At 45.0% G+C, this 15405-nt stretch overlaps 1 protein-coding gene across 3 annotated transcripts in view; it reads left to right on the forward strand.

Moving 5' to 3' along the window:
• The window catches only part of FCHSD2 (FCH and double SH3 domains 2), a 330943-nt gene that overhangs the window by 98857 nt on the left and 216681 nt on the right, over nt 1–15405 (forward strand). For all 3 annotated transcript variants that reach the window (XM_033947792.1, XM_033947791.1, XM_033947793.1), the window contains exon 4: nt 9581–9657. In XM_033947792.1, coding sequence (XP_033803683.1) covers nt 9581–9657 — 77 coding nt within the window. The remainder of the gene's footprint in view (nt 1–9580; nt 9658–15405) is intronic.

The raw sequence follows: 15405 nt of genomic DNA on the forward strand, positions 1-15405 counted from the left end.
GACAAATTGCGCCTACTGTTTATTAAGGGCCTTAATGCCCTGGTTATGCAATTCGATATGAGTTCTGCCTTTGATCTAGTAGACCACGGGAAACTGCTGCAATGCCTAGACGCCATTGGTATCAGGGACGAGGTGCTGAATTGGTTCCATGGCTTCCTTATGTCCCACACTTATCAAGTACGTTTTAATTATGAACTTTCAGATACCTGGAGCAATCCATCCGGTGTGCCACAAGGGTCTACGCTATCTCCATTGCTCTTCAACGTCTACATATCCTCACTAGGCACTCAGCTAACCCAGCTAGGGATAAAACTATTTAGTTATGCAGATGATTTTACGATCATCATCCCATTCGTTAATTCTCTCTCTGAAACTATTCCTGAAGCTTCAGAAGCCATAAACGTGATGGAGCACTGGATGACAACCTTTAGGCTCAAACTTAATTCAGAAAAGACAACTTTCTTCATTGCTTCGCCACATCCGCTTGACACCAAATCACCACTATGTATCAATAATCTTAATTACCCTATCCAACCTACCATAAAGATACTAGGTGTAACTTTGGATCAGTGCCTAACCATGAGAGACCAGGTGGACTCCTTGATCAGAAAGGGATTTTTCACTCTCTGGAAACTCAGATCCATTAAAGCTTATTTCGATACAGCGGCATTCAGAACCCTAGTCCAATCCCTCGTACTGAGTCTACTTGACTACTGTAACATCGCCTATTTAGCAATTTCCCAAAAGAACATGCAACGTTTACAATTGATGCAAAATGCAGCGGTCAAACTGATCTTTGGACTGAGGAAGTTTGACCACGTGACACCCTACTACCGTCAGCTGCATTGGCTGCCAATGGAGGCACGCGTAAAGTTTAAATTTGCCTGCTTCTGCTTCAAAGCACTACACGGACTTGCCCCTAAATACATAACTGACCTTTTCTTCTTCTCAGCCAACAGACACAAGAGAAGCTCACATTCCAACTTCGTTTCCCCCCCAGTGAGAGGTTGTAAACTGAAAAAACACCATGAACATCTTCTCTCGCACCAAGCAGCATCGTGGGGTAAAGGCCTAGAACAATTGCTTTCGCCCACTACTTATGAGGAATTTAGGAAACGTTTGAAAACACACCTGTTCCTAAAGTATCTAGACAACTGATCCTCTCTTCTCTCTCCCATCTATAGCGATTAACTTGTTCTATTGATCACTCTCTCCTCAAAAATGGATTTCCTGTCCTATTAACCCTCTTTCTTCCTCCTCAATTTGTACCTTTGCTTAATCTTTGCAAACCGCATAGAACTTCACGGTATTGCGGTATATAAGCTGTTATTATTATTATTATTATTATCTTTCAATAGAAAATAGTGTCTATTCATTACAGTAAGATGTTAATGGCTCCCAAATTTTATTAAAATTATTATAACTTCCCTTTTGTATTGCTACCGTTCTTTCCAGTTTATAAATGTGACATAATGAATTCCACCATAAACTATACTTGAGTCTACTATGATCTTTCCAATTGTTAGTTATATGTTGAATGGCGACTCCAGTCATGATCAATAAAGGTTTATTATTATGTGCTGATATTTGACCCTTTTTTTCTCATGGACATACCAAATAATATTGTATCATAACATAATGGCACACTCAAATTCAGAATATTCAGATCCTAGTCTTGCTGGCATAAGAGTTTTTACCTCATGCAAACATGTTTCTTTACAGCTTTATTACTTTTCAATTCTATAACTGCATTCAATTATACATCCAATTAATATCAGACATTACATTATATATCATCTCAATATCATAAATCAGCCTTCTTGCGCTTTTACTATGCGGGACAACTAAGCGCAAGACGGGTGCAAAAATGACTAAACTTTGATGCACGCATGCGCGCCAACAAAACTTTAATTTGAACAAGTTCACTCAGAGTTTTATTATTATACCCTCGCTTTTCTTGCAGTTGTGTAGCGCGCATCTTGTATAGCTTGCAAATGGAGCGACATTAAAATATACGGTCCGCGCGCGCGTGTGAACCGAAAATATAAACATACCGAAAATATAAAAGTGAGAAAAATCCACACAAGACAAATATTCATTATAGATCAAGTTCTAGCAAAACCAGATCTTTACCTATAATGGACACGGTCAGGCAGCGAAAGGAAGGCAGGCTGTTCGGAGGACATATATAATGAGGACACGTAACCATAGTAATGAAAATGCATTCACGTGACTTATGTTGAAAAGGCAAAGAGTGAAGGGGACACGTAATCATAGTAACGAAAATGCATTCACGTGACTTATATTGAAAACGCAAAGAGTGAAGGGGACATGTTACCATAGTAACGAAAATGCATTCACGTGACATATTGAAAATGCAGAGTGAAGGGAACCATACTGAAAATGCGGTGACGTGATCACGTGTTAACGTGCTGAATGTGCGCGTGGCCTTCGTTCGCCAGGCGCCATTTAGGGGTGCGCTGAATTGTCATTGCGCTCAGTTATCGTTGCGCTCAATTGTCTCACGCTCAGTTATTGTTTCGCTCAATTGTCTTGCGCTGAGCTATCCTTGCGCTCAATTGTCTCGCACGCTATTGTCTTTGCGCTGAGTTGTCTGAGCGTTTTTGTCTGCGCGCGATTGTCTTGCGCACAATTGACCTGTCACCGTTGTCAGCGTAGCTGTAATGGGAGACGTTTAGACTACTGAGTTGTTCTCCTAGGAAAGCAAGGTAGACGTTGAAGAGCAAGGGCAATAATGGGGAACCTTGTGGGACGCCACAGTCACTGGTCCATGCCATAGATAGTGTGTCCCCAATCTTGACTGTTATGGCTGTTTAGGTTAGGGTTTCTGATTATGATTATATGAAAATGTGTGACATGGGTGTCACTTCTAGGACGTTTCATTATTTCTTGTTTTTCCTATGTTCTTGGAATGTTTTATGTAACATCTTGTGCTGATTTGAGGATGTAGGAAATTATTATCCTATGCTGCCTACCTATTCTCCTTTTACCTCTAGAGTTTTTCTGGATGTGCTGTACTACGTTCTGAGGTTGGTTTTGTACTGCATTATTTCACTCATTTTTCATGTGACTCTGCTATGTTGCCATAATAAAGATATTTATTAAAAAAAAAAAAAAAGCATTTGTCTGGTCTTTTCCTGCCATCATCTGCTGTACTACTGTAGAATCTAATTCAGTATGTGGAAGAACAGTTTGTTGAATTTTCTGTATATTTTCTAGAAAACCTAGAAAAATGACAACCATGCTGCTTTGCATTTGCCATTGATAACTGTGTTTATCACTGCCATGCTGATCTATAGCTTCCTTGATTTCGTGGCCATGAAGGGATGGAGTGAATGGAGAGATGTTTTCATTGTTACCATAATGTTGCATTAGCTGCTCAAATTCTGCAGGGTTAGTGGATTCTGGTAGTACAGCCAGTCCATGGAACAATTTGGTATTTGTTGCAGTCTTCTTTTGAGTTAGCTTCACAAGAGGCTGCTTTATAATAATTTATATACTGCTTTGAAGACCTTTTATCTTAGTAAATGTACTTTGCAGTCCTATGTGATAATTTTCAGTTGTTTTAATCTCCGTTCAAATATGAAATGTTACACAGTGAAACAGTATCACAGGTATCTAATTCTTTAGTAGATCAAATTATTATCTCTTGCTCTGTATAGTATGATGATCTCCTAGAAAGAGATGATGGCATTCCCTTTTATCCCAGGACAAGCAGGCAGCATATTCTCTACATGTGGATGACGTCACCGACGGAGCCCCCTAGCAGACGTTTTCGCAAGCAGACTTGCTCGAAGACCTTCAGGCTTGCGATTGGCCCGCGCATGCGTGCGAGCCCCTCCCGCCCTGCCTAGGGCATGCGTCTCCTCAGCATGTCCTCAGTTCTCTGTTTTCCGCGGAGTCAGAAGCACTGCTCCCTTGCTTCGCGCGATCTCATTTTCCCTCTTGCACCGCGGCTTATTTGGTTAGTTTCTTCTGAGTCGCTGTGTCTTTCATTTTCTTTATTTTCATTTTTTTTAGTTCATATATTTTTAACCAGGTTCCCGGTCTTCCTTTGGCCACCTGGCCTCGTGGGGCCGCAACTCTCTTTTTTCTTATGTCCCGGCCTCGTTCCGGATTTAAACACTGCACTAAGTGCAACCGAGTTATCTCCATCACCGATCCTCATCGTTGGTGTGTGGAGTGCCTGGGTGCAGAGCACCGCGCTGAGTCGTGTCCCCATTGTGCGACTTTACAACCATGGGCTCTTCGTAGACGGGTGGCCAAGATTCTTCAACTCTTTGGCCCCATGGATCCTGCGGGACTGGCCTCGAACTTGCCCCCGACGCCCTCGTTGGGCGCCTTGGCCTCTAAGTCCTCGGCCTCGAAGTCCCTGTCGGCCTCGGCCCCTCCTGCTACTCTGTCTTCGGGTAAGTCTCCTCTTTCCTCCTCAGGTATGCCAGCGAAGAAGCCTACCTCTGAGTCTCATGTTAGCACCGCCTCGTCGGCGTCTTCGAGAAATCAATCTAAGCGTGCCTCCTCATGTAGGGAATACTCTTCCTTGAGGTCGCCCCCGAAGGAGCCCACTGCTGCACCTACGACCCACCTACCTTTGGTCTCGGTGCCTATGTTCGAGGACATGCTTAAGGCTATTATTACCACACAGTTTTCTCGGTGGTAAGCCAACTAGTCCCGACTTCGATGCCCTTGACCTCGGTCTTGACCCAGTCGCGGTCTGACCAGCCTGAGCATCCCCTCATCTCTCGAGGCCTCAACCGTAAGACTTGTCAGATTCCCTCGAGTGGGTCTTTCTCTCCTGAGTCACCGTTGACTTTTCAGGGGTCCAAGCTGGGGGCCACTTTTTCCCCCGCTACTGCAGCGAGGCTCGCCTCTTCTAAATGGCCACGGTCTTCCCTGCCCTGTTGAGGCAGGTCTCCGAGCTGAAAACCGTCCAGACACATGCTTGTCCTCGAATTGGACTCTAGTGTTTATTCCCCATCGAGGCGCTTGCCGGCTTCTAAAGGGACTGCTTCGAAGCCGGTTGGGGATTTTTCCTGTACCCCGTGTTCTCCGAGGCTTCCTCAGCGATTTCCTCGGACCCCGGGGTCTTCCCCAGGCAATCTGGCGCGGGGCCGTTCCTCGACGCCCCCTACACGCCTTAGTCGAACCTCTTCGGTCTCCCATTCACGGGACTCTGAGGCTCCGACTTACTATCCCAGGGAAGTGTCTCCCTCTTTCTCGGCTGCACCCCGGTCTCGGTCGGAGTCTCCCCAGAGAGGATGGCTCTTCTTCTCGGACCTCCTCCTTTTCTCGTTTCATCTCTGACATGGGCAGAGCTTTGAACTTGGATCTTCAGGCCGAATCCCGCTTTACCTGGGAATACCTGGCGGAAATGGGAGTTGACAATAAGCTTCGCGAGGTGCTTCTCCTTCCGTTACATCAGGTTCTCCGGCAGACGTTTCTCCGGAACCTGGAGACACCATATGCTATCACGGCTATTCCCTCCAAGTTGGAGTCCCGTTACCGGACTATCCCGTTTAAAGGGTTTGAAAGTGCTCAGCTTTCCCACCAATCCTTGGTGGTTGAGTCTTCCTTGAAGAAGTCTAACCCTTTGAAGGTTTACGCTGCCATCCCTCCGGGCAGGGAGGGCCGTACGATGGACAAATTTGGTTGCCGCCTTTATCAGAATTCGATGATGGCGAACCGTGTCCTTAACCACAATTTCATCTTCACGTCCTACTTCCAGTTCTGTATAAATGCCCTCCTCTCATTCCGGGAGGTCGTACCAGAACCTCGGCATCAGGAGTTTCGTCTCCTCGAGGAGACCCTCTCCCAACTCTACCTGTATATGTTTCAGGCCTCTTACGACGCCTTTGAATTGTCCTCGAGAGTTACAGCCTTTGCGATCGCCATGCGTCGCCTCACTTGGCTCCGGATTGTGGATATGGATCCGAATCTACAGGATCGCCTTGCCAATCTCCTGTGTGTGGGTCATGAGCTCTTCGATGATTCCATCGAGGCAGCCACAAAACGCCTCTCAGACCATGAGCGGTCCTTTGCGTCTCTGGTGAAACTTAAACCTAAGACCCCTCCGGCTCACCAATATAAAATCCCTCTTCGGAGGTATCCACAAAAATCCACTCCTGCTTTCTCTAGGCCTCCTTCAAAACGGCCCCTGTAGCAGCAGCAACGGCAACCTAAGACTCAGCCGCCGGCCCCGGTGAAGACTGGGCCATCCTTTTGACAATTCCTGTCCGAGCCTTCTGGCTCCCTTCCTCCTGGAGCCTTCCCCCCTCCCCATCGGGGGTTGTCTCCATCATTTCTATACCCAGTGGGAGAGTCTTACATCCAACAATTGGGTCCTGTCTATCATCCGGGAGGGGTACTCCCTCCACTTCAGTTGCATACCCCGGACTTGCCTCCAAGAGAGTTTCCTTCTGCTCAGTCTCAGCTTCCCCTCCTCCTACAGGAAGCTCAGGCTCTTCTTCGCCTTCAGGTGGTCGAGGAGGTTCCCCCGGAGCAGTGGAACTCTGGATTTTATTCCCGGTACTTCCTGGTACCCAAGAAGACAGGGGATCTGCGTCCGATCCTGGACTTCCGTGTTCTGAACAAGTTTCTGGTTCGGGAACGATTCGGAATGCTCACCCTTCCCATGTTGTATCCCCTTTTGGACGAGGGGGACTGGCTGTGCTCACTGGACCTCAAAGAGGCATACACGCAAATTCCGATACACCCGGCCTCTCACCAGTATTTGAGATTCCGGGTGTGGAATCTCCATCTCCAGTATCGTGTTCTTCCCTTCGGCCTGGCAGCCTCTCCGAGGGTTTTCACGAAATGTCTGGTTGTGGTGGCTGCGGCCCTGCGCCTCCGCGGCCTGCAGGTGTTTCCCTACCTCGACGACTGGTTAATCAAAACGTCTTCTCGCAACGAAGTCCTGCGAGCGACAAGTCAGACCATCTCGCTCCTTCAGAACCTCGGCTTCGAGGTGAACTTTCCCAAGTCTCACCTCTGCCCGACCCAATCTCTCGAGTTCATCGGAGCGGTCCTGGACACGGTTCGTCTCCGCTCCTTCTTGCCTCACCATCGTCTGGAGGCCCTAATCCGTTTGTGCCGAAGTGTGACACATCTGCACTCAGCGCTGGCTCGGCTTGTGATGGTCCTCTTAGGTCACATGGCCTCCATGGTTCACGTGACTCCTTTTGCCAGACTTCACCTCCGTATTCCTCAATGGACTCTGTGGAACCAGGATTGGGATTCTCTCTCCCGACGCATTGTCGTGACTCCTTTGTTGAGGAGGTCTCTCCATTGGTGGATGCTCTCTTCCAATCTCTCCAGAGGTTTTCTGTTCCATGCGCCTCCTCTGCAAAAGGTCCTCACGACGGACTTGTCGACCTTTGCTTGGGGGGCTCATCTGGATGGTCTGCACACCCAGGGTCTTTGGTCCCGTGCTGACCGCTTTTGTCACATCAATCTTCTAGAACTTCGAGTGATTTTCCTTGCTCTGAAAGCCTTTTGTCACCTACTTCGTGACTGAGTAGTGCTAGTTCGCACGGACAACCAGGTTGCCATGTATTATCTCAACAAACAGGGGTGCACGGGGTCCTGGTCCCTGTGCCAGGAGATGATGCGGCTCTGGGATTGGGCCATCCGCCGCAACATATTCATTCGAGCTGTCTACATTCAGAGCCAGCGGAACAGTCTGGCAGACAAGTTGAGTCATCTGCTGCAGCCTCACGAGTGGTGCCTCCACTCCGTAACCCTGCGTCAAGTGTTTGCTTGTTGGGGGACTCCGGATGTCGATCTGTTCGCATCCCCCCTCAATCACAAGTTGCCCCGCTTCTGCTCCAGGGTTTACACCCCTCTCATGATCGAGGCAGATGCCTTCCTTCTGGATTGGACGAACACGTTCCTGTATGCGTTCCCTCCATTCCCTCTGATTCTGAAGACTCTCGTCAAGCTCAAGTCTTTGCATGCCACCATGATTCTGATAGCTCCTCGGTGACCCCGACAACCTTGGTTCTCCCTTCTGTTGCAACTCAGTTCCAGGGAGCCTCTTCCTCTGCCTGTTTTTCCTTCTCTGCTTACACAGAATCAGGGTTCTCTGCTTCATCCCAACCTCCAATCTCTGCACTTAACAGCTTGGTTCCTCGAGACTTAATGCCCTTGTTCCAGTTCTCCAAGCCTGTGCTGGATGTCTTGGAGGCGTCTCGGAAGGAGTCCATTCGCCAATGTTACCATCAGAAGTGGACCCGCTTTTCTTCCTGGTGTGCTACTTGGCAGCTGGAGCCGGTCTCTGCCTCCCTATCTTCTGTCCTGGATTATCTGTTGCACTTGTCTGACGCTGGGCTCAAGTCCTCTTCGGTTCGAGTCCATCTTAGTACCACTGCTGCTTTTCATCAGCCGATTGACAGGAAGCCTATCTCTGTTCATCCTGTGGTTTCCCGCTTCATGAAAGGACTTTTCCACGTTCATCCGCCCCTCAAACCTCCTCCTGTGGTTTGGGACCTTAACGTGGTCCTTGCTCAATTGATGAAACACCCGTTTGAGCCACTAGCGCGGGCTCACTTAAAGTATCTTACTTGGAAAGTTGTGTTTCTTATTGCTCTCACTTCTGCCGTCAAGCCTTGGTTGTGGACCCACCTTTCACTGTCTTCCATCACGATAAGGTGGTTCTCCATACCCATCCTAAGTTCTTGCCTAAGATTGTTTCTGATTTTCACATCAACCAATCCATTGTTCTTCCTGTGTTTTTTCCAAAGCTCCATTCTCACCCTGGGGAAGTGGCTCTACATTCTCTTGATTGTAAGCGTGCGCTGGCCTTCTACTTGAAGCGTACTGCACCTCATCGTTCTGCTCTCCAGCTGTTCCTTTCCTTCGATCCTAACGGCTTGGGTAGCTCTGTCTCTAAGCAGACCATTTGTAACTGGTTGGCTGCTTGTATTTCTTTCTGTTATGCTCAGGCTGGTCTCTCCCTGCCGAGTCGAGTCACAGGCCACAAGGTCAGGGCGATGGCAGTGTCTGTTGTTTTCCTCCGCTCCACTGACACTTGGTCCTCGGTTCATACATTCACCTCTCACTGGATGCTTTCTCCAGGCATGACGGCCACTTTGGCCAGTCAGTTTTGCAACATCTATTCTCCTAAATTGCCAACTCTCCCTCCATCCCTTTCTGGTTAGCTTGGAGGTCACCCATATGTAGAGAATATGCTGCCTGCTTGTCCTGGGATAAAGCATAGTTACTTACCGTAACAGGTGTTATCCAGGGACAGCAGGCAGATATTCTCGCAACCCACCCACCTCCCCGTGGTTGGCTTCTTTGCTTGCTATCTGAACTGAGGACACGCCGAAGAGACGCATACCCTAGGCAGGGCAGGAGGGGCACGCGCGCATGCGCGGGCCAATCACAAGACTGAAGGTCTTCAAGCAAGTCTGCTTGCGAAAACGTCCGCTAGGGGGCTCCGTCAGTGATGTCACCCAAATGAAGAGAATATCTGCCTGCTGTCCCTGGATAACACCTGTTACGGTAAGTAACTGTGCTTTATTGCATGGCTTTCATTTTCACATTTGTGTTTATTTTCTAGGCAATTCAGAAATTGGCTAGTCAATATATAAAGAAAGATTGGCCTGGAGTAAAAGTGGATGAAAGAAGCAATTATAGGTATGTAACAAACATTTTTAAATCTAAATTTATAATAGGTAAACTGATAATGTGAACTCAGAGAACAAAGTGCTTTTCTCTAAATGCAATAAATTGCTTCTGTAGAATATTGCCAGCTAAAATGAATTTTCTATTGCTAACAGCTCTCTCTTGTTAAGAAAGAGGGGGGCGAAGGGGGGGGCGAGAATGAAGTTGTCATGTGCTACAGAATGTATTGGGTTGAGAATAGTAGTTCTCAACACAAACCTGGATGCACCTACCCAGTGTGTTTTTCAGGATCTATGCCATGCATATTCACTGGGGGCCTGTTCTGTAAAGGAATGTAGGGCATCTATTTTCTTTTATAGAATACCAGTGTTAGAAACATAGAAACATGATGACAGATAAAGGCCAAATGGCCCATCTAGTCTGCCCATCCGCAGTAATCATTATCTCTCTCTGAGAGAACCCATATGCGTAACCCAGGTCCTCTTGAATTCAGACACAGTCTCTGTCTCCACCACCTATTCCAGGAGACTGTTCCACGCATCTACCACTCTTTCTGTAAAATAGTATTTCCTTAGATTACTCCAGAGCCTGTCACCTCTTAACGTCATCCTATGCCCTCTCATTGCAGAGTTTCCTTTCAAATGAAGAGATTCGACTTGTGCACATTTACATTACATAGGTATTTAAATGTCTCTATCATATGGCTTATAACATTTTTGCAACATTTTTTGCTGCAGTTATTTATCTATTTAAATGTCTCTATCATATCTCCCCTCTCCTGCCTTTCCTCCAAAGTATACAGATTGAGATCTTTAAGTCTGTCCCCATATGCCTTAGGATGAAGACCACACAACATTTTAGTAGCCTTCCTCTGGACTTACTCCATCCTTTTTATATCTTTTTGAAGGTGCAGCCTCCAGAATTGCACACAATATTGTAAATGAGGTCTCACCAAAGTCTTATACAGGGGCATCAATACCTCCTTTTTCTTACTGGACATACCGCTTCCTATGCAACCTAGCATCTTTCTAGCTTTCACCATCTCCTTTTGAACCTATTTGGCCGCCGTAAAATCATCACATACAATCACACCCAAGTCCTGCTCTTCTGTCGTGCACATAAGTTCTTCACCCCCTAAACTGTACTGTTCCCTCTGGTTTTTGCAGCCCAAATACATTACCTTGCATTTCTTAGCATTAAATTTTAGCTGCCAAATTTCAGAACATTCTTCAAGCTTCGCTAGGTCTTTTTCCATGTTATTCACACCATCCTGGGTGTCTACTCTATTGCAGATTTTGGTATTATCCACAAAGAGGCAAATCTTACCCGACAGCCCTTCAGCAATATCGTTTATAAAAATGTTAAAAAGAACAGGCCCAGGAACAGAACCTTGAGACACATCACTGGTGACATCCCTTTCCTCATATCGATCTCCATTGATCACTACCCTCTGTCGCCTTTCACTTAACTAGTCCTTGACCCAGCCCGTCACTTTGGGATCCATCCCGAGGGCACTCCGTTTATTTATTAGACGTCTGTCAAAGGCTTTGCTAAAATCTAAATACACAACATCTAGCGCACATCCTCTATCCAATTCTCTGATCAACCAGTCAAAGAAATTGATCAGATTTGTCTCACAAGATCTATATCTAGTGAATCCATGTTGCCTCCAGTCCTGTAATCCACAAGATTCCAGAAACTTGACCGTTCTCTGTTTTAAAGCATTTCCATTAATTTGCTTACCACAGAAGGCAGGCTTACCGACCTGTAATTCCCTACTTCTTCCTTATTTCCATTTTTGTGGGGACCACATCAGCCCTTCTCCAGCCCTCCAGTACCACTTCTAACTCTAGAGAAGCATTGAAAAGGTCAGTCAGTGGAGCCACCAGAACTTCCCTAAGTTCCTTCAGCACCCTCGGATGTACACCATCCGGCCCCATCACTTTGTCTTCCTTTAATTTACCTAGCTCCTCACGAACACAACCCTCTGAAAATCTGTCAGGGTCTATTACTCCTCCACCCCTATTCAGGTTTGTCTTCTGCGGTCCCTCTAACAACACTTCAGCCGTGAACACAGAACAGAAATATTTGTTAGGCAATTCAGCCTTTTCTTTATCAGCTTCTACATATTCCTCCCCTTCACCTTTGAGTCTCACAATGCCACTTTTTTCACTTCTTCCTATCACTAATATATATAAAAAAAAGTCTTGTCTCCCCGTTTTACCATGTCAGCTATTTTTTCTTCCATTTGCATCTTTGCTTTCCTGACTACATGACCAGCCTCTCATAACTTTTCCAGATATTTTTGCCTGTCTTCCTCTTTATGTGATCTTTTTATTTTATGAAAGCTAACCTCTTATTCCTTACCTTCTCAGCTACTACTTTTGAGAACCAAAGCAGTCTTCTTTTCCTCTTACTTTTACTTACTTGCCTCACAAAAAGGCTTGTCGCCCTTACAATCGCTCCTTTCAGTTTTACCCACTGCATTTCCACTCCTTCTGGACGTTCCCATCCAGACTACAATTCCTTGATGTAAACCCCCGTCCAAACAAAGTTAGTTTTTTTTTTTTAAAGTGTAGAACCTTTGCTTTTGAATGAACTCTCTCTATACCCATCTTAATATTAAACCATACCATGTAGTGATCACTGGATGCCAGATGATCACCCACTATAACATCAGAAACACTTTCCCCATTTATATTACAGTACAAATACTTGCCTACAAGTTAGGTGCAATGTGTATGCCTCAGTGCTGGAGATATGCATGTATAGTATTCTGTGAATTATATGTGTGGGAGTCCTATGCATGCTCTGCTCAGATGCTGCCTGTGTGCTCATCCACCTCTAAAATATTTGCCATGTAAGATGCGTATATACTTACAGAATAGCATGTAGGTAGAATTTTGGCATTTATATCCATAAGTGCAGACATACACATGTATATGCTATTCTAATGAATTATGCAAATTTCAGTGCTTAAATGTTAGCGCTACTTTATAGAATTGCCCTGTATGTGTATTTCCTGAAAATATGACTGGCTGGCTGTGACTTGAGGATTGGATTGAGAATCGCTGCTCTAGAGATTTTGTTCAAACACATGACTTGTAATAGTAAAGATCAGGCATAAGTAATCTCAGCCCTTGCTTGCAGATATTTTGGGGTATTCAAGTACTTACTGTTCTGGTACTGCATGGTGTTTTGTTTTTTTGTTTTTACTTTATTTTTAATAAATTTTAATAAAACATCACAAGCATTTATAACTTTTTACAAAAAAAAAGAGCCTAGATGTACCAAAGTACAAAGGAACTTATTTCAAAAGTAGAAATACAAATTTGCCATACCATACAGTTCCTTATATCAGTGGTTCCCAACCCTGTCCTGGAGGACCACCAGCCAGTCTGGTTTTTGGGATAGCCCTAATGAATATGCATGAGAGAGATCTGCATATAAAGGAGGTGACAGGCATGCAAATCTGCTCCATGCATATTCATTAGAGCTATCCCGAAAACCTGACTGGCTGGTGGTCCTCCAGGACAGGGTTGGGAACTACTGCCTTATATCACACAATTTTCAGCAAGGAATAATTGCGGCTTGGGATCAGTTATAACATTAGCGATTAGATTCTAGAGAGCATATTGGATAGAGATCGGTCATTATAAGGAGACGAGATAAGTCTTTAACATTCTTCTGAAGATGTAATAGGAGGAGACCTGACCTAAGTATAGGAGTAGTCTATTCCAGATTCTGGGGCTCAGGGATTCGAAGGTGGTCTTGACTAGTTTTTTCCGTTGAACTTGATGAAGGGAGGGGAAGGACAGCTTAAGCCTTAAGACATTGCATCTTTCTTACAGTTTGGAATGAACGTATATTATCACCAAACTACACGAGTCCACAATTAAGAAAGAAGATCCATTTCACAGTATATAAAGGAAAAAATATATATGAGTTTATAAAGGAAAAAATAAGCAAATTTAAGCAGCAGTTTATTTTCCAAATGCAGATCCCTAACTTCTATTTAATAGGTGAACTAGTTGAAGACATTCTAGCAACAATACTTAACTGAGACTCCTGGAATTTAAAGGCCACCAACATAGATAAATAAAATATATAAAAAATGCCTTGGTATTTAATTAAACATTTACAGGGATAATGCAGAAAAAAACCAATGCCCCCTGTTTTAAAACTGCTGGCCTCAATAGCAAAAACTGTTGTCTTCTCTTCTGTGTTTCTTTAGATAAATTGAACTTTACTGTTCAAAAAAGAAGGATCTTTAACACAAAAGAACATTTTGAGCAACCAGTTTATCAGGTTCTAATATGCAAGTCACCAACAATGTAAAAGTCACAGGGTCAGAATCCAATCTTTGGACAAAATTAGACAAGGTCTCGCAGCGATAGTGGACAAATTTTGTTTACTGTGCTGAGGTAGTAGCTGGAACTCTGGGTGACTTGCTTGGGGAAACAACAGCGGGAAGTGGTTTGGTGTCATAGTAACATAGTAACATAGTAGATGACGGCAGATAAAGACCCGAATGGTCCATCCAGTCTGCCCAATCTGATTCAATTTAAATTATTATTTTTATTTTTTTTTCTTCTTAGCTATTTCTGGGCGAGAATCCAAAGCTTTACCCGGTACTGTGCTTGGGTTCCAACTGCCGAAATCTCTGTTAAGACTTACTCCAGCCCATCTACACCCTCCCAGCCATTGAAGCCCTCCCCTGCCCAACCTCCTCCAAACGGCCATGCACAGGCACAGACCGTACAAGTCTGCCCAGTAACTGGCCTAGTTCAATCTAGTGTCTCCCTTAGAGGTAGAATATTCTCTCAGTTTAAACTGTATAATTCCAACAGGAATGCTCAAAATAAAAATGTTTATGTATCCATCTCTAAAAGTTATTCGATTTAAGAGATTCTTAGAAAGGACGTTTGCTTTCCCCTCATTTTACAAACTCACTCTTATTCCGCTTTTAGGAAGACACTAAAGACAAAATTGTTTGATAACTTATGAAACCTGATGTATTCTCTGATATTTGTTTGTATGCTTCACTGATTATACAGTACTCTTTATGTGAACCGCTCAGAAATTATGGCAGGGCGGTATACAAGAATAAAGTTTATTATTCTTATGATGTCCCATTGATGCTGCAAAGTAGTTTGCCCTGGAACAGGAATTTGGTAGCTCTATGGAGGCTTTTCCGGAAGGACACCGAACCAGTTCTTTGACTGGACAGTTGAAAATCTCAGCAGAAGTGGGTAAGACCCCACAGCTGCTTCTCCAGCCCCAAAGAGGCTGCAGAACGGCCTTTTCCTATGTCACAGCTAAATGTTAGCTAGGCAAGTAACCTTTTCTTTTATACTAATGAAGCCTAAGGTGTTTTTCTCTGAGACATTGGAAGATGGTCTTGGGGAAATTCACTGCGTATTCCTATGATAAGCAGCATAAAATCTATTCCTTAGAAACAGCAGCAGATGAATCCAGAGACCAATGGGATAGCACACATCTACCAGCAGGCGGAGATAGAGAAACTGATTAACAGGTGGTCCTGTTGGCTGGCACGCTTCCTGTATCTCCAGTATGCTCTATCTCCCAGCAGGTGATGGTCGCTATTCAACTAGCTCCTGGATTCTGTCTGTGGCTGGAAAATTATTTTCTCCTGTTGAGGTTTGCTCTTCAGTGAGACAACAATTCTATTTCTCCTGTTGAGGTTTTCCTCTTCAGTGAGACAGGGGTGTCCGGCTGAACGGTGCCGGCTTTAGGGGT

This window comes from Geotrypetes seraphini, chromosome 6 (genome assembly GCF_902459505.1).
Source record: "Geotrypetes seraphini chromosome 6, aGeoSer1.1, whole genome shotgun sequence".
Classification (NCBI taxonomy): domain Eukaryota; kingdom Metazoa; phylum Chordata; class Amphibia; order Gymnophiona; family Dermophiidae; genus Geotrypetes; species Geotrypetes seraphini.